The following is a 26,148-nucleotide window of genomic DNA, read 5'->3' on the forward strand; positions in this document are numbered from 1 at the left end:
AGATGGTACGTGTAATGTTTATCCCACCACAGCTGAAAATTTAGAAACTCATTCATTCATACACGAGCCTGGAAAGTGCCAACCTTTTTACTCTGAGTTAAGGACATCACTCTCTGGGTGAGCTTTGGCAGTGAGAACCTTTGTGAACATCTGTGTCTCATCGTTTCTTTCCTTGTTCTTCCTTAGCTACAACCTGGGCAGCGGCGTGGCTTCCATCATGGTGAATGGCTCCTTCAGCGATGGGCGGTGGCACCGGGTCAAGGCTGTCAGGTGAGCACCTGTCAAATGGGAGACAGAGCCGGGCTACAAGAGGGTGGATGTGTACCCAGCTTCCTTTCTGTCCTACTACCCTCTAACCCAGCTTTACCTGGCATCCTCATATTGCTACCAATATCCACCCATCTACTGACACCAATGGGCAGAAACTGAACCCCAGTATCTGCTCTGAGTAGAAGGAGATAGCCCGGAGAAAACAAATTGTATTGTGTGTGTATTAATTCACACCGCATTGTACTACATAAGAACATTTTCATGCAAGTATATAATGTATGCCAAGTTCATCCCTGCCATATGTCAATCTCCTCTACCCCTTCCCTTGGCCTTCTCTTTGGTCCCTTGGACAATTTCATCTCTACTTCCATGTCACAGGTACACATGTGATTTTATCTGTCTACAAATAGAGATCACAAAAGAGAAAAGACATGACATTTGTCTTTTTGAGACAAGTTTGATTTGATTAATATGATAATCTCCAGGAGCATTTATTTTCCTGAGCAACGCCACTTTTGTTCTTTCTTTATGACTGAAAAAAAAATCACACATTTGCTAAAAGTTCTTTGGTTACTGAGTGCCGAGGTTGCTTCTGTAGCTTAGCTCTTATTAACAGTACTGCAGCAGACATTAATGCGTGAGCATCCCTGTGACGTGTAGGGTTGGAGTCCTTGGGGTTTTCCCAAGAGTTGTACAGTTGGATCCCTAGATTTATTAAGGGATATCCTTATTAATTTCCATAGTGGTTGAACTAGTTCGCATTCTTACAGGCAAGCTCTGAGAGTTCCTTTTGGTCCATATCCTTGCTAGCATCTGTTCTTATATGCTGAACACACTTTTTAGTGTCTAAGATGGAGTGGGGCCTTAAAACCCCACGAGATGAAAATTAGGGGGGCATGAAGACATTAAAGGATGCTCTGAGTGTCCTTGCATAAGCAATCCTCCCCCTTTAAAAGGATGTTATCTGAGCTTTAGAAATCATGCATGTTCACCTAGCCCTCATCACATAACCACGCCCTCCTAGTGCTAATTGCCAAGCTGACTTTTGATTAACTTCAGGCAGATTATGCCAAGCTTTGCTGCATGTGTCCTTATTCCTAACAATGTGTTTTTAGAAATCAGAGAGCAAGTCCACATCAGCAATGTTAATAGCATGTGTTAAACGAGTCTAAAGAGGAAAGAAGCTGGACAGAGATTCTGATTGCAGTTCCCTGAAAAAAAGTACTGTAACTCTTGCTGTGGAATCAGCGGGCGATGGCCAGTGTGAGGCCTGGGGACCATGGGCGCTCAGCATTGTCAGCCTCCTCTTCTGCTTCCACGTAGGCTGTGTTGAGATCATCCTTCTTGAGCCTCCTGCCCTCACCATGGTGCTTGCCTTAGAACCTCAAAAGGTGCTGAGGACAGAAAAGCGACTTATGTTTATCCATTGCCAGGCAGCCCACAAAGACCGGATGTATGTGTAGGGATTTTAACAAGTCCCCAATTCTAGTTGTTGAAAAAAAAAAAAATGGTTTTCCGTAATGCATATTTACAGATTTCGATCTCATTTTCTCTTTCTGGAAAACAAGTCAAAATGCAGAGTCCAACCTAACCTGAAAATATTCTGAAGTATTCAGCCTTGGAATGGCTCATTCCCTCTCTCTCTCGTTTACAAAGGACATTGCACGCAGGCATGTCCAAAGGAATGTGCAATGCTTTGGTTCTCAGCACCAACCACATTAGTCTCAACTGCTGCCCCAGTAGCATCAGGGAATAGACCCTGCTTATAACATTGGGTCAGAATGGTTGGTAGACTAGTCACACACTGTGGAAGAATTTAAACCTTCATAGTTACTGTGGTTTGATTGTGTGTATGAAGATACACAATGGTAGGGTCACTTCCTAGGCATCCAAGAAAACATGTTAAATGCGTTTCTCCAAACTGTATAAACTGCTGTGGGCAGAACCTAGATCAAAAACATTTCTGTTCCACCCCAGGATGCAGCCCACACACAGGGATTTCAGATGTTTGGTAGAAATAATGCAGAGGAATGTTCCCTCAGAAGAACGTCGTATGCCAGAACATCAAGCTTGGCATGTGCAGAAAGCTTAGTAGACACAGCCCCTCCTATTGACATCACCAATTTCATTTTTAGCATGTCTTGGATTACAGTGAGGGCTGGGTAGGAGATGGGGCCAGCAGCTGGATGGGTTGGAGTATCTGTGAACTGTGAGCCAACAGGCCTCATGGGAACGGGGTCAAGGCTATAGCGATCACGTATAGCAAGAAGGACAGGGTTGATATCTTTTTTTTTAAAAATATTTATTTATTTATTATGTATACAATATTCTTCTTTTTGTGTGTACATCTGCAGGCCAGAAGAGGGCACCAGACCCCATTACAGATGGTTGTGAGCCACCATGTGGTTGCTGGGAATTGAACTCAGGACCTTTGGAAGAGCAAGCAATGCTCTTAACCACTGAGCCATCTCTCCAGCCCCCAGGGTTGATATCTTAACTCTCTATGAAAGGGCAGAGGCAGCAGAATAAACAAAGAGGAAGTTGCTAAGGGGAGGGGGCTGCTTTGTGCACTGTCTTGCTTTGGATGACTTTGGTCTTGTAAGCATGATGTCTAACAGAGTAGAAGAAATGTCTCATTTATCCAATCCCTTATGCCAGATAATAGAGACACAGCGCTCTATAACAGTTCATAGTCACAGAAGTTTAAGATCTGTATTTTTTATTTTTTTGTGTGTAAAAACAATCATAAGATAATACATGGGTAATCATAGCAGCATGCCCCTTAGCCAGCCTCTGTAGAGCAAGATGCTTTGCACACATAACAGATAGGTTCCACATAACTCTGGAAGTTGATCTTAATTATTATGATTTCATATAAGGGTTGCTCATGGATCTGTTATTATGAGCCATACGCTATTCCAGACACCTGAGACGTATCATTGAGGAAAACCAAGACCTTGGATTGGTGGTCTTGCATTCCTCTGGGAGGTAAAAAACCAAGTAGTGATCAATAAGCATAATGAATTGTGTATTATGGAGCTCAGAAGGTGACTATACTATACTAACAATTTTATCTAGGATAAAATTGGTTAGAAGGTATCTCCTTTAACTCATTAGTCTAAAAAGAAGAAAAAAAATGGCATAACTAACTTGATGAAATCAAGTAAGTGGGAATAGTTTAGAGCAATGGGGGTGGGTGGCAGTTCAAGCAAGACAAACTGTGAAGGTTATTATCCATCATGGCATCCAGGTGGGAAGGCTGAAAATTCATTTTTAAAATATAGAAGACCCAGCAGGAAGAAATTCTTGAAAACTCAAGCAATGAATAGATGGTATCAGGGAGTGATCCAGGGCTTGTTCTACTTCCCATGGGGCTATAAAAGCCGGCAGTGTGTGTGTATGTGTGTGTGTGTGTGTGTGTGTGTGTGTGTGTGTGTGTACGTGCATGTATGTAAGCACGCTTTACAACATCACTTGGCACATGGTAGATACTTTTATATCTCTAAATCCAAATGATTGAATTAACTCCAACAACGATAGTTTACTTCGTTTGGTATCAGTTTACTTTGCTTTGCAGGGATGGCCAGTCTGGGAAGATGACCGTGGATGACTATGGAGCCAGAACAGGCAAGTCACCTGGCATGATGAGGCAACTTAACATCAATGGGCCTCTGTATGTGGGTAAGTGACCTTGACCAAAGCTCAGTCCATCAGGGATTTTCCTCGTTAGACCTTTATTTGCTGTCCCTGGGCTGTGTACTCAACAGGGTCAATCAAATACCTGGAAATCAGGAAGCTGTCCAAAGAGTCCATTCTTCCATGTTCTGAACTTCTGACTCACGGCTGAGAATACAGGAAGGGACTCGCTCACTTTGCCTCTGTGCTCTGAAGTCATCCACCAGGAAAACCATGCTTTTCTTGTTTATAGAATAGGAACTTTCTAAATATAGCCCACATGAGTTCTCTCTAAGGAAGGAGGATCCGGCTCTGTGTCCTCGCTCAGAATAGAATGAGTAGAATTCCTATAAATGGCTAATAATCCGCTACACAGACAAAAAAATTAATTAATATAATATCCTTTGTGGTTTTAAATGAGCTTAGTTGAAAGCAGCCAAGACAGTACATATATATATATATATATATACATATATATATATATATATATATATATATATATATATATATATAAATCAGTTGGAGAACTACTCAGTTTTAAGATTGTCAGTTGAGGCAGCAATCACGTCTGAGATCAGCCTTTTTAAGTGTTCAGAGGTGTATCCAATTGGTCAAAACCAATGTTTTAGGCAGTTAGAGCTTGGCCAGGGGACACTCAAGTAGACCATACAGAATCTCCAGCTGGTGAGCCCTCTTGTTACCTCATTCTCTCCTCCATCGTGGTCCCCTGCAGGTGGAATGAAGGAAATCGCTCTGCACACGAACAGACAGTACATGCGAGGCCTCGTGGGCTGCATCTCTCACTTCACACTCTCCACTGATTACCACATTTCCCTTGTGGAGGACGCTGTGGATGGGAAAAACATCAACACTTGTGGGGCTAAGTAACATCCTCTGGCCTTGTCCAAGGGATACAGCCTCTATCTTGAACATCCCAGGGGCCCAGAGACCCTGCCTGATGCTGCACAGAGGTCTGGGGATCGGGTGTGCTTCCTGTCACCAAGGACAAAGTACGCCCTAGTGGGAACCGAGGCTGGAGGCCCTGAGTGGCCTTCTCTGCAAGTGCTCTGTGGGCCAAACCCAATGGACTATTGTGGATAAGAAGCACTGGACTTTGTTGTTCGACATATAGAGCCTGTGAGAGATTATACATCAAACCAAGTTCCAGACACTGTCTGCTGTAGCTCAATAACTTTGTTGTGTTAAAGAGAGTGAGTGAATGAGAAAGAGAGAGAGAGAGAGAGAGAGAGAGAGAGAGAGAGAGAGAAACCCCACAGAACAATATTAAAAATACTCTGTCCTTCCCTGACTTACGACACTAACAGAATGACTGTGTGACCCTTGAACTTCATACTTCCAATCTTGGCCTGTGGACTGTATAGATTAACCCCTTCCATTCCTCACTGGCTGATTCAGTGTGCTCCCACTAGTCCATACGATTAAAGGTTGGGTGGGTGGGATTAAACAGAGAATCATAATCATACCGTGGACCCATTCCCCAAGCTTACCTCTAAGGCAAACATCCTTTTTTTCTATGATGCAAACTGAAGAAAATGGGCCCCAGATTTTGTAGCTGTGCTTTTGTATGTGTCTATTTTTATAGCCGCAGACTGTCCACACTTACGGGGTGCTTTTGAAAGTTAAGGTGGGTGACCTGAATTACAGCACACTTTCCTAATAGCTTTCTTGGAAGTGAGATAGGATTGGGCCGTTTGTAGTGTGAATGAAGTGGTGGAGAGCGATGAGGGTGGGCCGCTGGGGGAGGGGACCATTCTCTCTCAGTGATGGTCCAAGGGTATGAATAAGATGCTGTCCAAAGTGAAGAGATGAACAGGAATGTATCGCTGAGGTGGGGCACTGCCACGCTGTGTTTAAGAGAGGGAACGTACTTGTAATCAACGTGAATAAAGAAGATGAGGCAGAACTCATTTGTGGAGATGTGACTGGTTTGCAGAGGCCACACCTACAAAGGAACTCTCTACTAGAGTCCGACGTTGTGTGGGGTTTGGGATATGTCCGCAGCAGGATCAGAGGATGGGCTAGGACGGAGAAGGGTGCTTCCTTTTCTGTGTCATCAGCTGTGCCCTGTGCTATGCGCGCACATGACTGTAGACAGCTGGCTCCCTGGCGGGTCCCCACGACGGGACTCACTAAGAGAAAGGTGAGATGAACGCTGCCCCCATAAGTGGAAGGCAATATGATCTCACTCCTGAAAGAGCCTATAATTAGTCTCGGGCGTGACTCTATTCTTGTTTATGCAGCATCCATTCAGCAAAGGCTTGAGTTTGGTGCAAAGCACAGTTTTAGGCGTATTAAGACTCCAAAAAGATGGCTAAATAAAACCAGAGAGGGTTGCCTTGAGTCACAACCTTTTGCCTCTTGTGTTTAGGAGGCTTTAATGGCAAGGATTAAAATTAATCACAACAGTTATAGTGATCTTGGCCTCCTGCCTATGTCACCTGGTCACCTGGTGAATGTAGTCTGAAAGAAAAAAGGCATATAGTAGACTGTGGGGCTCACTGCCTCCCAGTCACCCCAACACTTTTTCCTGGAGGCTCCCAAGGCCATTCCTTCCTAAGGTAAAATAGAGCTGTTTTTACAGCACAATGTGAACGGGTGTCCTCTGGGAAAGAGATAATCATTGTGATTTTAACAAAATATCCAGCTGACTGGAGGCCAAGGAACTGTCCTGCAGATGAGCTGCTGTTCTACGAGAGTTATCCTAGGAAAATGCAATGACCCAGGACGGAGGGCCTGGGAGTGTGTGCTGATTCCGAAGGCCTCTCTGGGTGGGAAGCCCGTGGGGTTAAGGGGAGGTGGCAAAGGTGAGCGGGTGATGGAATGCAGGCAGGAAGGGTCCCATAAGGGCAAGAAGAAGTGAAGGAGAAGGACTCCAAAGGGTAAAGAGTCTCAGGTCTGAGTACAGGGCAAGAAACAGAGGACCATGGCTCTCCGGCCCTCTCTGTGGACAAAACCCAGGCCCTGTGGAATGAGTTTCAAGCAGATGTAATCATGAGGCTCATGTCTTCAACCCCTGGTTGAGGGCTTAGACCTCACTCTGTACTAATGGACAGGAGAGCTGCGAAGAGCTTAGCCTGCGCTGGTGGCTATGCTGCCTTTATCTCTAAGTGTAAGCCATTATCTCTTGCCACAGTATGGCTTCCTAACTGACCTCCATGCCCCACCCCCACCCATGGTTCACAGTAGTAACTTGCTCCTGTGCCTTGAATGGCCAGCCTGGAGCCCCTAACAGCTTTGGTGATCTTGACAAGGTGATTCTTCAAGTCTTTGCTGGAGCTGCTCATCGGCAGAATGGCTGGGATGGGAAGGTGACTTGGATCTGCTCTATGGACCCCACATCTTGCTGGGACCAATTGGCTAGCGTAGATGCGCCTGTCTCGTTGACAGCGGAAGAGAGTAGGGACACTAGAGAGCCAGGCCAGGCCTCTTACTGCCCAGGTTCAGAACTGTGGTGTATGGTTCCACCTGCATCCAGTTAACAACAACAGATTCAATGAATAGCTTCCCACCCACAGTGGAAAAGGAACTCCTCTTGGTAGTGAGAGGACCTGCGACTGATACATCAGAACATCCACCATGGATACAAGAAGGGGTATACACATCAGGACCATTAATGTGTTGATCCACCCTAGCAAAGACACGCTGTGGAGGGGAGAGGGACCCTGATAACTGCTTTTCTACGGAAGCTTTGGGACTGATGACAGCGGAGTTAAGTGAAGTTCTCTGTGACTGGACAGGCTCAATTCAAGCAACACTGGCCTCCCCTCGCCTCCCCCCCCCCCCCCCCCCCCCCCCCCCCCCCGTCTTCTGTGCTTCTGTGTTGCTCGACTCTCTACCTTTACTGTTGCCTGATACACAGTAGCTTTGTTTTTCTGAGGGACGTGCAGGGAGTAGGGCCAGAGACTTGGCTTTTGTGTGGCTGCTGTGGTGAGAGACAGGTTGAGAAGTCTGGCTGAGAGAAAGGTTCAGGGAGGGGCTGGGGAACTGGGGGGTCAGTGCCATCTCAGCTAAGGAGGAAGGGCACTATGAAGCATCAGTTCCTGAAAAGCTCCCTTAATCAGAATCTGAGAAAACTCCCCCAGAACCTTCCACAGGTTCTAAGCAGGGATAACGGAAGCAGACTGCAGGCCAATAATATTGTTTTTTCTACTAAACTGGACTGTAACAACCTTGTATATTTTCTCTAGACACACCTCCAAGATTGCCCTCGGGCAAGTCTGCCTGACTGTCTTTGTCCCTGCACTGCCCCCAGAATCCTGTCTGGCCTGTCTGTCACCACTCTGACTGGCATCCTGCTCACTTCTGCTTTCTTATTTGCCTTTCACTTCCTGATCAGCCCCATTCGGGTCTTGAGCTGCTCCAACACAAACAGGCCCACTGGTTTCCACTCACCCAACTGCCCCAGGTCCACAGTAACTGGCCTTTCCTTCCGACTTCCCTCCTCTGCTTTCCGCCACCTCTCCCCTCCTCCCTTCCCCGCCCTTCTGGCCTCTCCAAGTGGGAGGAAGGATCTAGGAGATATGCCCGGAGCTGGCAAGCGGAGCACTTCCCACTTGGAGGAAATGTTGCATTTTTCACCTTTAACCCAGAAAAAAATTATGGTTCTCAGAAAGCTTGTTTTTAGCACTGAGAGCTCCCAAAGGAAGTAGAGGGAGAAGGAGGGGCCTGCAGCCCCTCACAGTGGCCTGACCACCGGCCCTTGCCCCATTAGGAGGCTCATCCTGGGAAGGAATCGCCCAGGGGCAGTCTGCCGAGCTCCAGCCGTTGTCGTGGAACACTGTCCGAGAATCACACTCACAAGTGTAAAGAGCGTAGTGGACGTGGACACGGAAACCTGGACAAAGCGACTTCCCCTTCCCTCCCTCCATCCCTGCCTCATGAGATGGAAGTCTGTGAACGACTGGCCCACCCATGCCAGGGCACTTTTGCTGCCAACGGGAACGGAGTAAGGTTCTACAGTTCTCTGGAACGTTCACACTCTAAGGGAGCCCAGCAGGGAAAGAGAGACACCAGCAGAAATCCAAACCACAACGACAAGTGAAAGATGCCCGTGGCTGCAGCGCAGCCGAGTCCCGCTGTGGGGGTCTCAACCCAGAGATTGTCTTCCAGCTGCGCGGTAATGGGCGTGCACATAAAACAGACTAAACCAGGAAGGGCCTGATGGAAGCTACTGCCTCACTCACTGGGAGGGCACAAAAGGTCAAGCTTGGAGGTCCCAGAGATGGCAAGGCATTGGTGGGGGTGCCAGGTTGTCCTCTGGAAGCTCTAGATTATAGGTGCCTGCATGGGAGCCAGCATATGCAGTCTAACATTGTGCACCAGCTTCTGGCTAAGCGCTTTGTGTGATCAGCTTCAACCACATGTCCAACCAGTGCTCTTGCATTTCATCTTACCAGCTGTGCTCCTGGGAAGGCCAGAGCAGGCAGACTTATTTGACTTAGGAAGATGAAAGCTATGTAAAAAGATAGGTGATATACTGGCCAGTTTCATGTCAACCTGACACACGCTAGAGTCATTTGGGAAAAGGGAACTCCAGTTGAGAAAATTACCACACCAGATTGGCCTGTGGTAATTTTTTTTTGGGGGGGGGGTGAGGGGTTGATGATTGATGTAGGAGGGCACAGCTTCACTGTAGATGGTGTCACTCCTGGCCTGCTGGTCCTGTGCTCTAAGAAAGCAGGCTAAGTGAGCCATGAAGATGAAGGCCATAAGCAGCATCCCTTCACGGCTTCTCTTTCAGGGTCTGCTGCCAGCTTCTGCCCTGAGTTCCTGCACTGACTTCCCTGGATATAGAACCACCAGTTCTAACAAAGCCTTTCTTTCCCAAGTTGCTTTAGGTCATGGTGTCTGACTGCAACCATAGGTGAGTCACCATCATAGGTGACTTTCAGGTTTCAGTGATAGGGCACAACCCTGATACTGATACCTTAAGAAAAGAAATCAAGTGCTTCCCCATGGTGTCGTTTCACGGAGAGCAAGTCCTGGTTCAGATTCTCTGCTTCACGATGCTCCCTGAATCTTTCCTCATTCCTGCCTGCCTGTTGTGTGTTTAATATGTACCTGTCTGCAGACTATTTTGTGAACCTGTCCCTGTATCTGTGTCTGTTCTCTTATCTGTGTGTAACTGGAGCTTTTTGGGAACAGGTTACAAAGGAGCATCCTGGGACCTCTTGGGGTTCACGGTTCTCGCAGTATAGAGAGGTCTGAACAAATGTCCATTCCTGAGGGTCTCCCAGTCTGTCTGTTGTCGTAGCTCTGCTGAGAGTCAATTCTTTCAGGGCTCTCCTACTGCAGGTGTGGAAACAGCTACTCCAGCTGGTGGGGAGTCAGGCCGCTCTCCAGGCAGTTCGGTCTGCACTCAGTTCTTTTCCCTCTTCTCCTTTTCCTTCACATCTAGAAATAGCCTCCAGAGTTCAGGGGAGTTGTTGAAACTATTTCTGGTTAAGCAGTGTGATCCCTGGGCCTCTGCCTCGCCCCAGCTTCAAGCGCAAGGCATGAGAGCAGGCGACGCCTCTCTGCCTCACCTCGTTTTGCTGCTTTCCCTTGCTGAAACCTCTTTGTCCTAGAAAGTGTGTGGCTCCCAGGAGCGCTAGCTCTTTCCTGGAAAGACAGGGAGGAACATTATGTCTTAGCATTTGGAAGAAGTCTTTGCTATTTGTCTATCTTTTTCCTCTGCTTTGTTTTAAGTCCAAAGGGTTGTCTAAAGGCACAGAAGTTTCCCAAGATGTAGCGTGCCCCCACCCCGTTGTCCCAGCTGCCCACTTCTAAGTGGGGGGCCCAGCCTGGGGCTGCAGGCTCCTTGGACAGTCTGATACTGAGGGGCTGCAGCTCTGACTTGGCCGCGTGCGAGAGGACTTGGATAGGAATGTCTCTGAGGAGGAAGGCCAGGGAGGCTCAAGGAATTTGCCATTTATACTCATTTAATAACAAAAGTTAGGGGCACCGGGCCAGAGGATTAGCTGAGGAAAGCCCTGCTAGGAAGTTGGCTGAAGGAAAGCCGAGTCAGAGAAAATGAAGCATCAGATAGAACCGTGGAAGGAGAACCAGAGGGGATCACAGGGCCCCTGCATGATGACCTTGGTGCCTGTGACAGGCATTCCACATTCTAGCTGAACTTGGGGCCGGGGAGTGGTGGTGTCAGAGAAAACTATGGGAAAGGGGTGTAAAATGGGGGCACTGCGTAGTAGACAATGTGCCCATTTGTTATCCAGGTCATGTTCACGACCTCAGACGTGAAAGAAGTCTGTGTGACAGTTGGCTCCAGCCTGTTGACCAGGCCGGCGGGGTAAATCCACTCTCCAAGGACAGAAGGCTCACCTGGTGATCTCGTCCTTTCTAGTTCGTTGGGAAGTCTCAGGTTGTTGAGGGTCAGCGGTCTGCTGGGCCCTCAGTGGCCTTGCTGTGGACCACTCTGGAGATCCTCATCAAAGCAAACTCGTTTCAAAAACATTTGCAGAAAGCGTCTTCACCAGAAGCTGGCAAGACGATGAAACAGAATACAAGGCAGCAGTTGGTGTAGGAGGTCCTTCTGTATTTCTGTTGATTTCATTGGTTGAATAAAGAAAACTGCCTTGACCTAGTTGATAGGGTAAACTCAGGTAGGCGGGGAAGAGAGAACACAATTCTGGGAGGAAAAAAGCCGAGTCAGAGAGAGCCGCCCGCCATGAAGCTGCTAGGTCAGACATGCTGAATCTTTCCCAGTAAGCCACGGCCTCGTGGTGAAATACAGATCAATTAGAAATGGGTTGAATCGAGATGTGAGAGTTAGCCAATAAGAGGCTAGAGCTAATGGGCCAAGCAGCAATTTAATTAATACAGATCTCCGTGTGATTATTTCAGGCATAAGCTAGCTGGGTGGCGGGAGACAGCCTGCTGCTCCTCTTTACAACAAGCAGTTTTCTGAGGCCCAGCAGACCCTCTGTGCTCACTGGTCACTTCATCCTTTCGAGGACAGCAGAGGTCATGTCTTACAGAAGGGTCTCATCCTTTCTGTAGTATCTCCTTATTTAGCTAGGCACTCGGGATACCAATGTTTTGTTAGCTTTAAGGCCACTGATTACTAACCTCACCATAGGAATAATGTTTCATCTTACTCATTTTGGGACACGAATCCTTCAGGCCAGGTCATGAAAATCCCAGGGGCTTCTTGGAGTCATACCTGCAGATAATTGTGTACTTTTACAGACTAAGAATATCCCGCTTACTTGCTCACTTCCCTAAACAATGAGTCAAACGCTCATAAGATAGGGAAGTTTCATATTCAGAGAGAAAAATCTATTTTAGGACTCCTACTTATAGCTGACAAATCTATTTTCTTTGAGTATAAATGTGTTTCCAGTGACTGCATCTCAGGGCGGAACACAGTGGCTTGTGTTGGGACCCCGGAGACCAAGGAAACTGAGTCATTAAGTTGCCCTTTCCAGATGTCGCTCAGCATTAGCCCTTGGATAAGTCTGGTCCCTGGGTCTGTTGGCCACATCTTGGAGGAAGTGGCAAATGAGCAGAACTCTGAATTAGATCCAAATCTTCATTAACTGGTTTGTCGGAAAAGACCACATTTTATGGCAAAGAGGCTTTGAGAATTCTCACATATGTGAGTAGCCACCAGTAGGAAAGTTGTGTTATTTCTGACTCTGACCAAACTTAGGTCAAGTATTTTTGACATTTGAAGTCATCACCATTTGGTAAGACGATAGGCAATATGGAGAAATCTGTTATATATAACTAGATAATCCATCTATCCCCTCTGTTGGCATTTTACACAGCCATGAAAGATCAATGTCTTAAAAATATCCTATTGATAGCCAGGCGGTAGTGGCACATGCCTTTAATCCCAGCACTTGGGAGGCAGAGGCAGGTGGATCTCTGTGAGTTGGAAGCCAGCCTGGTCTACAGAGTGAGTTCCAGGACAGGCTCCAAAGCTACAGAGAAACCCTGTCTCAAATAAACAAACAAACAAATAAATAAATAAAATACTGTTAATAAGCTTTTCAAGATATATTAAATAAATGAACACAGTTTCCAAATAGAACATACAGCATGTTTAAGATGACAAAAAGTTAAATGTTTAAAAAGGGTCAGTGATGTGCAAGGTTACATAAACATCTTTTATCTTTCCAATTTTTCTTTAGTATTGATTTATCCAGTCAAGATTTCCCTATAGGTATCACAGGGTACTTCTCGTCCAAGCATAGAAGTTTAATGAGGGTTCTTCCTCTTTCCATGGGTGGAGACTACACCAAAGGAATCATCCTGTGTAAAATAACCAGGGACTGCCCTGTCCTTTCTCTTCCCTCAAGGCACAGTCAAAGATTTGCCAAACCCCTAAATGTGGCCTGTACTGCACCAAGCTGTGGCTGTTACACATGCCAGGCCTCCCCCACCCTGTCTGAATTCCAAACGAAGGTGCATGGTGCCATGGGAAACTGCAGGGGCTGCAGCAAACCATGGACCCAGACCTAAGAACAGTGGCAGAAGCTCGCATGACCCGAGGACGTGCAACCGAGACTTGAGGGTGGAAGAAAAAACTGAGCAAAGTGGGGGCTCCAGCAAAGCTCTAATGAAACATTTGTCAGGGGTCTCCTTCCAAGGCTTTGTTATATGCTGTCAACTTCCACATTGCGCAGGGGAATGCGTGTCTAAATACGTAAGCATTTACGCCTTTACAGTGATGGCTGGAAGGAGGGTCATGTCGAAAGCGAGCATCTCTCCTTCAGGGAATGCTTGGCTGATAACAGCCTTAGCATTCTTGTAATCTGCATTGAGGCCCAGGTTTCAAGATGCCTGGGATGTGAGGGAGTCTGAGCATTCTCCAGTATGGTCCAGGTGACCAGTGGTGAGCTCAGGAACCTGGGTAGGACTGTGCAGCTTCACACAAACATGGCAACAAACTTGAAAATAGAGAAACCAGGCCCAGCCAATAGCGTCTGTTGGTTCTGGGCGAGTGAGAACTCTTGGTTCACTTCTGATGGGGTGTGCGAGCTGCAGTGCGACTGGGCAAGCCAGCAAGCCGTCAACTCTCAACACTGCTTCCTCAGCCTCCACGCCTCGGCTCCATCAGCTCTCTGAGGGGGAGGAAGAGAGAGACAGAGTCCAGTTATGCCTTCCTCTCAGGCTGCCTGGCACACTGACATGTCTGCAGTGGGGACAGGCTGGCTGGGGCCGAAAGGGGACAGATGATTTAAATCTGAGCTGGAACGTAAAATGATTTCTCCCTTTCAAGCATTTAGCCACCAGAAAGATGAATGCCCTGGGCTCCGTTCATTCCCACATTATTTCTATCTGACAGCTTATCGAAATCCTCTTCTAGTGCTTTTCTTATTCCCACAACCTGAGACTGATCTTCTAAGAATAAAAAAATCATCTTCAATTTAATTTTGGATCAGTTCAAGTCATCTCTCATTATCTCAATTTCCCTGGGTTATAAAGACTAAATGTCTTGAAATCAGTTTTACTGACAGCCATTCATGGGGATGGGAACTGGGTCAAATGTTTAGGTCATTTAAAATGAAAATTCTATAGTTCTTTTGTAAAGGACCAAGGTTTGCTAGCCAACGTTGTACTGCGACGATGGATATCATGCATTACCATTTATTCATCCATCTCTTGTGTTTCTTTTTCCTAATAAGCACATCATTCTTCTCTTTAGCCTTCTCAGTTCCTCAAGGTAATGGCGGTAACACATTTTGGCTGCAGAACTCACCTTCTGGGAACAAGTTCTGCATTGAGAATTCCCCAAAGTGCGGACCATATGTGTGAGCTTTTCTAGCACTTAAATATTAACATGTGTTTCACAACTAATTTACAACGGACTTGCACTTTTACAGGCTAAAATCAGGCCCATTCATGCTTTGCCTGTTGCTCGTGGTAAGACTGAACTAGCTATAGTGGACAAAGACCTCCATTTCTCGCTTTATAAGCCTCTAATGGCACCGCATACTTTAAAATGACTAGAGTTTTGCTATGTCGGTGGCTATATTTCAAGATTCAGTAAGTTGAAATTTTAATGCCTTCCCAGAAACTCCTGAAATACTTAGCTATCTTGGGAGATAAATTAAAATTCTTGCTTTAAGGATCAGCACTTTTCTCTCTCCTTCCTTCCTTTGCTAATGGTGGGCTCCCATTTTCTAAACATTAATTTATTAAAATTTAAGGTTCTCACTTATTAAATCATTGGGTTTTTTTCTCTAAAAATATAAGCCTAATTTAACAGAGCAAACAGAAAGTGCAATCATCAGCATGGTGATGTCATCATCAAATACCAAAAACACAGCTAGTTTCTGTGACTGTTTTAGCACTGCTGTGATTTTTATGAGATCAAAACAAAACAAAAAAACAAAAAGTGAAATCCACTGTTCCTAGATGTTTGAGCACGAGAGAAAAGACACCAAATCAATAATGTCCACATCTACCAGGGTAAGATGTAAGAAAATATATTTATTTCTTTCCATGACAATACTATGATAAAACTGTTAAATACATGCATGTTTTAAAAACAGACATAGGTAACATCTTTATAGAATTAACAGCCAAGCAATACTAGTATTATATTTATAGTGTCTTAGTAATAGGTTATTTACATATTCTATGTTCTTGTGATAATCATGTTTCCCAAAAGACGTGGAAGCTAAATTCTGAAATTAGGATACAAAATGTTCAAATTTCTCACTCTAACAGCAACATCATATCCAAAATTTCACAAGGCTGGAAATACTTTGGTTAGCAATCTCTGTGAGTGTTGTTTTATTCCATACGCAAGTCAGAATTCTGCGAGTCATGGAGACACACATCAACCTGGTTTGCTTCCTGTATATGCATTTTTTAAAAGATTCCTTAGAGCATGAAACATGACTTTAAGTATTGCACGTCATAACCGATCACTTGTGTGAACACAAAGATGTCTGCAGTGGTGGCTCGACAGGAAACAGAAAGGAGAAACTGAGGAAACTGTAAAGTCTATCTTCTCCCAGCTACACAGACACACCTGACCAAACGAAAGTTAGCAAACAGCTACTATTTACAAAAATCTAAAACTATTCAACATAACACCATCTTGGGAAAAAAAAAACATTCACTCTACAAACCTTATAAAAGACAAAGCTTCTATCTGTTCACAGTATGTGTATTTTGTAAACAGTAACGCACTGTAATGCAACGCTGAAAGGAAAAATGGCAATCTTTAGTGTTACAGGGATAATGGCTTATGATCAGCTAATGAAAGGTTTGGTTAAAAAAAAAATTGAAAACACCTCTTACTAGGAACACTGAGGACCTGTAGATGGCTTACTTTACCTTTGAAGATGCCTGTACGTTGGAACCATCTCAGACTCTGGATATCTGTTTCTATCCAGAACAATCTTTTCAGAGCAACTCTGAATAGGATGTAGTTCAGCAGTTGCTCCGTCTCAGGATACCCCACCATACCTCTCCCACCATACGGAGTAGAACAGGGTTTTCTCTTCAATGCTTCACCGCGTTATTTCATACTTTCTTACATAACACATTGAAAGGAAAATTAAACAGAAGGAACAGGGGCTAATAATCGGCCTACCAGGAGAGGACAGGTGACAGCCTGCGGAGCCGACAGGAAGACTCATCTGAAAGCTGTTATTCATTTTGTTCTATGAGCACCTGCCAAAGTAATACGTTGTCCCTGATTTAAGGAAGACTAGATGATCACCTAAAAATATTTCAATATTTGAGGATATGCTACTGGAATATCTGGAAGTAGGTTCAGAAGTTGAAACTGCCCATTTAAAATGGAATAATTAACAATAAAAGTGCATATAAGGAAACAGAATAAATTTAAGTAGTCATCCAATTAGACACACCCAGTATTTTAGGCCTAAGTACAGCAAAAAGTCTGCAACAGTTTGATTTTTATAGTTCTGATTGACTAGCACAAGGGTGACCTTGAAGACACATATGAATGTAATAAACATTAATTTCCTCGTCAATTTTTCTCAGCATTTTTTTCATTTTTAAGGGATTCAGTTCCAGCTACCAGAAAGTATTATAAATTATTATGGATTTATATCTAGTTAATGTGCAATCAGTTATGGTTTATTTATAATAAAAGCATACCACAGTTAAAATTTAACTTCGGCAAATTCTATTTACACCTTGGACAAAAATTATCATTCATGATGCAAGGAGAACAGGCACTACTCTAGTTAAAATCAAGGGGATCCAGTTATAATCTAATATCATAATTTGAAACATGTGGCTACTGGACCAAATAACAACCCCAGAAACTCTAACAAGATGAAAGAAAACTTGATATTGCTCAGCTGAATGCCATTCTCCATCTTTTATGCCTGCATTTAGAAATATTTCATCTGTATTGTAATCAGCATGAACCTGATCATGCAATTTACCAAGATAAAAGCAGCAATTGAAAAGGAGTAAAAAAAAATGTAGCGACTCTAGTTTAACTGAGAGGCTTTAGCAGTATAAATAGCACTGGGGCAGAATCATGATTCAGGCTAAATGAATTTGAAGGCAATCCTAAGGTTATATCTAAAAGATTAGCGTCCTTTAAGTTTGGCCACACTTCTCCCCAACCCCACCCCTCCACCCCGGCCTTCTGTAAAGATTTTTGGGTTTGGGTACAAGAGGGAGACAGGTATGGCAGCATGAAGCTGTCTCAGCAGAAAATATCAGTTCAAAGGAAATGTCTGGAGATATCTTACAAAGAGAACGAGTACTTCTATTAATCAACTAAGCTCACACACATGGCTCACTGTAACATATGCTAGGTTGGTACAAAGGAGTCTCCAGATGGAAAACTCGTTGGATAAAAGTAAACTCCACATGGTTCCAAGTATGCTGACAGTGTCTAATGAAATGCCTGGTGAGTCTTCTGCTTTTCCTCCAGCTGTGGTGCCGCTTCTACCGTATACTCAAATCTCTCGGATATATGTGAGCTACATCTTAATCTTTAGCATCCTTCCAGACAGTTCCGCTGAGTTTATAACACTCAGGAGGGACTCCATGCACACAGCCATTGGGCAGCCACTGTGTGCCTGGCATTAGCAGCTAATGACCCTTTCCCCATGCTTCACTTGGGAAGCCAAGGATCACACTTTCAGAATCTTTTGAGAAAGCATTTCGCTAATTCTAACACAGTTTGAAACAGGAAACAGCAAAAGTTACCTTAGTGCAAACAAAGAAGTTTCACCAGATTAAATGCCTAAGCAGTAAGAAACTTGGAGATAGTAACTTTCTGCATATTGACATATTAAGGGGTACTTTATAATTGAAAAATACCACAACATTGATTTCAAATTCCCATTGAAAGGAGAAATTCTCTAGCCTTTCACTAAATTACATTCATTTAATTAACACAGAAAGGACTGTGATATTTGATAAATTACTGGTGCAGGAGAAATTTCTAACAAGACTTCATCTCGCAAGGTCTGAGAATGTGACTTTCTACCATTTCTGAGTATGACAGTACTCGGTGTTCTGAATGCAAGCCTTCAAGTTCCATGAACCACGAGAGCAATGCTAATATGGAAAACAAGCCTGTGACACTTCCTCCCTCAAGCTTCCCAATGAATGGCTGCTTCTGTTGCCAGCAACAGGAACAAAAGCACCTCTATCACACAGCATAGGGACACACTCAACTTTCTAGATACGCAGTACAACCATCTCAAATCCAGGACACTGCCAGTTCAACAGCTGGGAGAATTTGGAAGGTACAGAAGTGCTAATTAATGTAGCACACAGCTCACAGCTCTCACGCCAAAAGCCTAGCTCAGTATTTAAGACTATCCTTAAATTAAAGATTGAAATGGCCACTCTCAAGTATTATGATATGCCCATCTCCATTGCTCACAAGGAGTGAAACAGGCTTACAGAAACGTGCCCTGCACGTCCCTTCCCCGCCCCCTCCCCGCCCCCCCCAGACTTCTTCTGTGTGCACAACTCAGCAGGAACTGCAGAGATAACAACACTGTCCGGGGATGTGGCTGTCTTCAATCCAATGGGAAAAGACAAGGACTCAGCCTCAGCCTCAGTCCCAAGCCACGTTTTCCTAAAATGATCTGCGGGTACCCTGCTTCTCAGTGGCCAAGCAGTCCTGAAGACTGGAATTCAGAGGCAGGGTAAGATGAACAGCGTTCTAAATGTCCCTTGCTCTAGACACCCACATGAAAGGGGCCTGTTTTGATGATAGGATAAGTCAATTTCCTCTGACCATTCCTTGTGTTCTCAGGTTGATGTAGTTCAGGAGGATGAGCTACTACCTTCCCTGACACTCATCCCCATTAGATGGAAGATGAAACTGATAAGCTTCAGTGGGGAATGAGGCGTAGGCTGAAGGCGTGCAGAGCAGAGCATTAACAAGATAGCGTGGCAGGGGAGGAGGCAACCAGCCAGCGGCTGGGTGGAGAGTCAAGAAAGGACCCAGAGAGGGAAGGCACAAGTAACAAATTAAACTGTTGGGAGATGACTCTAGTTTGGAATATTTTTCATTACTGAAAATTTCTAAGAGTTATTATCTACCTTTTATTTATTATATAAATGCATAACTAATTGATTTCACTCCACATACCATCATATCACGAAGCTCCAAAATGTAGCTGTATCCTGGAGTTAAAAACAGGATCATGCACTGACTATTAGATTTTGTCCCTTGTCATCCTGCATTTTCTTTTTTCCACATGACTTTTTAAAAGAGAAAATATAAGGCCAGGCATGGTGGCTCATGCCTTTAATCCCAGTGCTCAGGAAGCAGAAGCAGGTGGATCTCTGTGGGTTTGGGGCCAGCCTGATCTACACAGTGAGTTCTTGGACAGCTAGAGCTACATAATGAGACCCTGTCTCAAAAAAGAAAAAAAAGAAGAAAGGAAGGAAGGAAGGAAGGAAGGAAGGAAGGAAGGCAGGAAGGCAGGCAGGCAGGCAGGCAGGCAGGCAGGCAGGCAGAAGTAAAAGTAAAAAGATTAAATAGGAACTAAAAAAACCAATTCACTATCTGCACTGTTTGGGGGACTTCAGATAACACAAGGCAAAGGTCTACTCAGGTGTTTCAAACTCACATACTTAAATACTTTGACAATAAAGGACAGAGCAATACAAACACACAACATACATTTAGGTTTTACTCTGCTTTTCTGAGACCGTCATTCACTGTAGACATTGCTGATGAGAAACCAGGAGAGATGGAGGGTGCAGTGCTCGGACCCGGCTCTTTGTGGCTCACAGAGCAGCCACAGGCCACTACCCACCAATTCTGTAAGTGTTACGACGTCTGTCACCACTTACTAGCTGCTCTGGGGAGAAATGATCTCCCTTTAGGCTTAAGCTCACGGATTTGAAGACTGGGTCTGAGAGTCTGGACCGCTAATTGCCTGAAGGAGGAGGGGCTGGGGCTCGTGAGCAGGAGAAAGCTACTGAGAGACCCCAAAGATCACCATCTGCTACTGGTCAGGTGGATGGCAAACCTTCTCAGGGGAGCAGAGCCGCATCAGAGCTTGGGGTCAGCACGCACCAGTAGCTAGCTCTTAGTAGTCATCTTACATAGTAACTCATCACAACTATATACTCGTGAATAATATCGACTTTGTTCTTACAAAGCAGACACCGTGACACAAAACAAAAATGCAGAGAAAACGTGGAGCTAGTTCTAGAAATTTTCAACATGAGGACAACGGGCCGCCCAACAAAAGCTAGCACGTCAGCTACATGACAGGAAAAAGGTTTTCACACCCCGCTAAAGCAGGACAGTGTGATTCTGATTCAGGCTGGTCAGTGTCACACTTGTTTTTCCAAGTTTGTACCCCTGAGACAACTGTTTGATAACCGTTATACAGTAGGCAGAGAAATCAGCACGCTCCGTCAACTGGAATACCAGATAGGCACAGACATCAGCACACTGTAACAAACAGAACACCAGATAGCGGCTGCTACGTTAAAAACTAGACTCGCTTTTGTAAATGCTGAGGACAGAGACATCATAAAAGTTTTAAAATCTGTGCTTGGTTTTCCTCTGGGCCGCAGTAAATGTCAGGCGAAATAGCGTTATTTTGACTTGTACATTTTTCTTCCTGGCCTGTAAATCCACTTGGAACTCCATAACATACAAAGACGAGAAAACCAGCAACAACAGACAGTTGTTGAGATTTGTTTTGCATATACGAACTAGGCAGTTAGTCGTGAAATCCTTCTGGAGGATTCTTTGGCTCAATCAAAAACAGCTTCAAATCTTGAGTTTCTGTGGCTGAGGTTTCTGAGTCACTGGACTTTGGCTTTTAGGGTACATAATCGCTTCTAGTGTCGCTTGCCCGGAGGGAAGGTCTCCAGCTCTCTACCTTCGCCAAGTCCCTCCAGGAATGAATGCCCCAGCTACTGCCGGGACGTTGAGATGTCAGACTGCACAGGCAAAGGGTGCCGGGTTAGTCGTTTGGTTTGTTCTGGAAAAAGTTTGTGAAGGACCACCCGCCTCCGTTAGATTTAGGAGAGTCATCATCTTTAGGAGGAATCAAAAACTGCCTGGAATTGATGGAGCATGGACTTCCAAAAGAGACAATTTCACTGTTGCTGTCTGTGGACCTTGGGGAATCCGGAGAGACCAAATTCCAAGTATTCACATTGGCCTGAGGTCTGTAACCTGCAGCCTTATCGGCTTCATCTTCCGCTGCTGTGTCCTCCACAGTAGAGTTAATGGGGAGGCGCATCTGCGGCTTATAGCCGGCCGCCACCGCGGGGTCACTGTCCTGCTCTTCCTCTGGCTTGGCTTGAGGCTGGTACATGGACTGAACATCAATGTACACGACCTGGGAAGTCCCTCCGGCTTCGTCTGCTGTGGGGTTCGCTATTTCCTCCTCGATGATGGGTGGGCAGTAAGACACAACCACGTGGTTCTCGGGGTCCGCCTCAGAGCTCTCCGCGGGACGCTCGGCCACGGGGGAGATTATTTCTGTATCTTCTATTTTAGGAACTATTGATCGAGATTCCAGAACTTCGACATTATTTGGAGTACAGGGGTTCATTTCCAATGTTTTGAGAGCATTGCTTCCCTAGAAATAGATTTGGAAGAGTGGTTAAGACAATATTGCACGCTTCAGCAGGGCTACTCTGACAGAAAGACTTCTATTTTACTTTTTTTCTCCCCCTTCACATCTGTTTATAAACACTGGCCTCAGCAGCTCTGGAGTTCACATCCAGAGCAAAGCTACTTCTTTTTTCCCCTCCATGTCAATATTTTCCTTACTATTCATAGTGGTTTAAAAAAAAGTAGTATAAACACTGAAGATGACGAACTCTGGACATTCAACAGATGCTAAAGCATGCTACCTTCCTCATACTTCTTTCTCGGGCTGACATCACAAGTTTCTCACAAAAGACAGAAAGCAGGGGCCCTCGGGTCCCCAAACGCAAGCAACCACATGGAACAAAGGGTTACCTCGCAGAGGCTCTTCTGAAACTGTAACGCTTTACAATTCTCTGGGTTGGGAATATCAGGGTAGAACGTTTCCTTAATCCTTCAAAGAAAGAACGAATCAGGTTTAGTAACTATCACACGGCGACCGTGTAACAGAATGAAGAAGTCACTTGGCTTGGCTGGAGATTGTTCTCGTGACCATAGCAAAGAGCGCCTGAGACACAGATGGAGGCTCTCGACCATGGGCCACTCGCTAGCGATCCGACACAGGGCTCCAGTGTGCACGCTGCGGACCACAAGACGGACCATGCTCGAGCTACAAGACCTTATTGGGTCAAGGAGGTAAAAGTAAATAATTTACAGCAATGGCAGGGATCGTGTCTCACGTGAAATACTGCCAAGTTTTCACTGCAAACTGGATGAAGCAGGGCCGGTGACTCAAGGGACCTGTCTGCTAAGCAGGCCTCTGCTCAGCACAGGGCCTAGACTGGCAGGGAAGCGCTCAGCTAAGGTGGGGAAGCACAGTGAGCGCTTGCATTTTTAAAGCATTAATTCTATTTTCATTTTTTTGTTTTTGTTTTTATTTGTTTGCTTGCTTGTTTTCGGAGGTAGAGCCTCAGGGAGCCCAGGCTGGTCTTGAATTTGTGGTACTCCCCCTGCCTCAGCACCCCTAGCCCTGGGATTACAGCCATGAGTCACCTATACGAGATTAAAAAGATAACAGAAAGTATTAAAGGTGACGGGCATGAAAGACAAGGACACTGCCTGCTGAATTAAAGAAAAATAAAAAAGCTACAAACTTCAGGGAAAACGAGGTTTGCTCGACATCCTATATTTTTACACTTAGAACTACAAAGAACTCCATCATTTGGAATTCCTGAAGACCGGTGACTATGCGGACCAGTTCCTTGCTTGCCTGGCCTTTCTCTCACTACATTGTGAAACTCTGAAGCCCAGGCTGGCTTTCTTCACGACCATAAGCGCTTTCTCATGGAAGGGGCATTCACACGTGATACATAAAGGAACAAAAGAAACAATTCTAACGGGTCATCAGGACCTGTGCCATCTTAATCTCTAGGTCCATCGACTCCTGCAAATAGCCACTGTCTATTTCTGTGTGAAAGTATCTTTAAAGCAAATCTGCCATTACCATAAATTATTAGTAAAGACAGCGGGGGGGTGGGGGTGGGAGAATGTACCTTTTTACTCTATGAGCTCTTAAATATTTTCAATCAAATGTCATATTCTTACTTGATATTGAAGTTGACGTTCTGACTAAAAAGAGCACGTTTGACCAATCTGTGCAACACGACTGGATAATGAAGCTGGCAAACAAACAAACAGGTGAATACAGATGTTCCATTACCATTCTCGCTTCCGATAGCAAAGGATGCTTGTCACCACGCCAACAATGACAGCCACGGCCACTGGGATGAGGATGGCGATAATTAATCCCACAGCTGAAAGGAAGCAGTTATAAATATTGAAAATCACCTCTGGAAGTACTGGGCGCAGAATAAACTTAAATTAGGATACACTTAAATGTATTATTTGAAGTGACAGAAGAAAAATCTATCCAATCCAGGGACACTGAAAAACAGCAGAACTGCTCAACCCTGTCATTGGTGACACAAGGCCAGATGTTTCTGGTGTGAGGAGAGGAGGGAAGGGCTGTCCTGGCCACTTGGGAGGCTTAGCCACATCCTGGTCTCTACCCAGGAGATGCCAACAGCACTCAGTTACCGTCAAAAACATCACAGGCATTGCCAAGGTGTCTTCGAGGGGGCAAAACCACCTCCCACCGAAACATCGCTTTAGTGCACCACAGCCTCATGGCGGTGTACTTCAGACCTGGACATGAACGCCATCCTGGCCGAGGGGAAGACTCAAGTTGAACCAGAAGCTCTCTCATGACAGCAAGGGCTACTTGTTGAGTACCATCTCAGACTTACAAGTGTGGTGTTTTACTAACCTTTAAAGAATGTTCCTTATACATTTCCCTAGACATATTAAAATCAAACTAGCTGGGGAAATATTTAAACTAGATTTAGAAAAAAAATCCACTATGCATTTAGAATTCTAGATTTTGGGTGCTTCCCTAGATTAATTAATTTCTTATATACTCATTGGGAAATTGTTTGTTCAAACTGACAAGAAAACAAAACAAAAAGTCCTCTCGTAACTTTTAACACTCTCCCCATTCTGACATAAAAAAAAAAAAAAAAAAAAAAAAACGAAGCCTTAGAGTGGTGGTTCTCAACCTGAGGGTCGCGACCCCTCTGGCAAACTTCAATCTTCAAAACATATTTACATTATAATTCACAACAGTAGCAAAGTTATAGTTATGAGGTAGTAATGAAAATAATTTTATGGTTGTGGGTCACCACAGCACGAAGAACTGTGTTAAAGGGTCACAGCAACAGGAAGGCTGAGAACCACTGCCTTAGGGCTTGGAACAAAGATGCCTGGGCAGCCCCCAGACGCTAGAGACAGCATCACTTCAGTGGGGAGGGTGTTTCTAGGGCAGTGTGGAACTTACAGTTTTCCTTGGTCACCACAAACATGCTCTTCTCTGGCCCCAGGCCGCCATGCGTGTAGGCTCGCAGGACCAGGTGGTAACTGGTTTTCCCCTGAAGATCGGCAATCCTCAGCGTCTTCTGGGATATGTCAGTGATATTCTTCAGCTTGATGTCAGAATGACCTAAAACGAAGAATAGTCTCACTCATTCTACGGTCACTTTAAACACTCGGACATGCAACCAGGCACCCTTTGGAAAACAAGTCTGACTTCTGGCCACACCCAGACAAGGATCTGGGGTCACCTTCAGTTCTATTCCTGCCATCCACACCATCTAAACTCTTTAAACTCAGGCTTCTCTGACTCTGCAAGGGAACAGCATGGCTTGGCTCCCAATGACCAGTCAAGTTTCCAGGCGTCCTCTTTAGAACAATGCCTGGCATAGGGTGGGCAATCCGTGAAAGTCACTTCCCAGTCTGTGACTAAGGGAAAGCCCTGAAACTCAAAGGCACTCAACACAGGCCCTTAGGAAGCAGTGGCAGAGACTGGGCAGGGCAAAGGTTGAAGGGCAGTAGACATGACCTCAGTCCTTAGGAAAGGACGCACGTGGTGGGAATTCTCAAGAATAAGACGCTATGAGGATGCTTTGGGGTCACTTCAAAGGGAAGGGTGAAGATTGGTTAACTGTTTCATTCATGAAAGTCTCAACCAAAATAATGCAAGGCGAGAGCTGAAACAGCCAAGCAGTAATAAACTGACTAACCAAACAAACCGGGTCCTTCTGGCCCCTGGCCTCCACAGCCACCTAGAAATCAGGGAGCCTTTCTGTAAGAGTTTACCTAGATTTCACAACAGCAAGCTTAGGTGGCCAGCTGTTGGCCTATGTTTGTTCAGAAAGGATGGAGGAGGATTAGCTAGCTCCTTTAGACTAACTATCCTTGCCCGTCCCCTACCACATTCACAGAGAAGAAGCATCACCACACTGGGTAAGGGAATTCAATGCTCACATTTCTACAATCACAGAAAGATCAGTCATTGATTACAAAAAAAAAGCTATTTGGTATATTTGCATTTTTGCTTTCCTATTGTAATTGCTTTCTGCCCCTCTTTTGCTTAATTGTCTTAAGATTTCTATGTACTAATTTCTCAGTTCTTCTCATACACTTCAGCGAACGCTCAGTACATTTTCCATGTACAAAAGTAACCAACCCTCAGCCCCACACGCTCCCACTTCCTCCCGACGGGGGCTGCTCCTCTATAGCCCCTGTGGCCCACGCTG

At 45.1% G+C, this 26,148-nt stretch overlaps 2 protein-coding genes and 1 long non-coding RNA gene across 7 annotated transcripts in view; 1 reads left to right on the forward strand and 2 right to left on the reverse strand.

Moving 5' to 3' along the window:
* Egflam (EGF like, fibronectin type III and laminin G domains) overlaps positions 1–5,869 on the forward strand; it is a 163,026-nt gene extending 157,157 nt beyond the window's left edge. For both annotated transcript variants that reach the window (XM_038321574.2, XM_038321575.2), the window contains 3 exons: positions 187–270; positions 3,848–3,951; positions 4,679–5,869. In XM_038321574.2, the coding sequence (XP_038177502.1) occupies positions 187–270; positions 3,848–3,951; positions 4,679–4,833 (343 nt within the window). In that variant the 3' untranslated portion in view covers positions 4,834–5,869. The remainder of the gene's footprint in view (positions 1–186; positions 271–3,847; positions 3,952–4,678) is intronic.
* LOC119808975 lies at positions 70–11,566 on the reverse strand. Of its 4 annotated transcripts, none has more exons than XR_005284600.1 (4): positions 11,284–11,566; positions 4,647–4,792; positions 4,052–4,313; positions 70–278 (listed from the first exon to the last, which is right to left on the reverse strand). It is a non-coding gene; the product is annotated as an uncharacterized LOC119808975 (long non-coding RNA). The 4 variants fall into 4 exon arrangements; XR_005284601.1 differs by lacking the exon at positions 70–278 and adding an exon at positions 298–1,664 and having other exon boundaries at positions 4,052–4,268; XR_005284599.1 differs by lacking the exon at positions 70–278 and adding an exon at positions 298–1,664.
* Positions 11,567–20,056: 8,490 nt separating this feature from the next.
* The window catches only part of Lifr (LIF receptor subunit alpha), a 50,460-nt gene continuing 44,368 nt past the window's right edge, over positions 20,057–26,148 (reverse strand). Inside the window, 4 exon segments of the mRNA XM_038321463.1 lie at positions 20,057–21,986; positions 22,373–22,451; positions 23,718–23,811; positions 24,891–25,052. Coding sequence (XP_038177391.1) covers positions 21,363–21,986; positions 22,373–22,451; positions 23,718–23,811; positions 24,891–25,052 — 959 coding nt within the window. The 3' untranslated portion in view covers positions 20,057–21,362.

The sequence above is a fragment of the Arvicola amphibius genome, chromosome 3, assembly GCF_903992535.2.
Source record: "Arvicola amphibius chromosome 3, mArvAmp1.2, whole genome shotgun sequence".
NCBI classification, from domain to species: Eukaryota; Metazoa; Chordata; class Mammalia; order Rodentia; family Cricetidae; genus Arvicola; species Arvicola amphibius.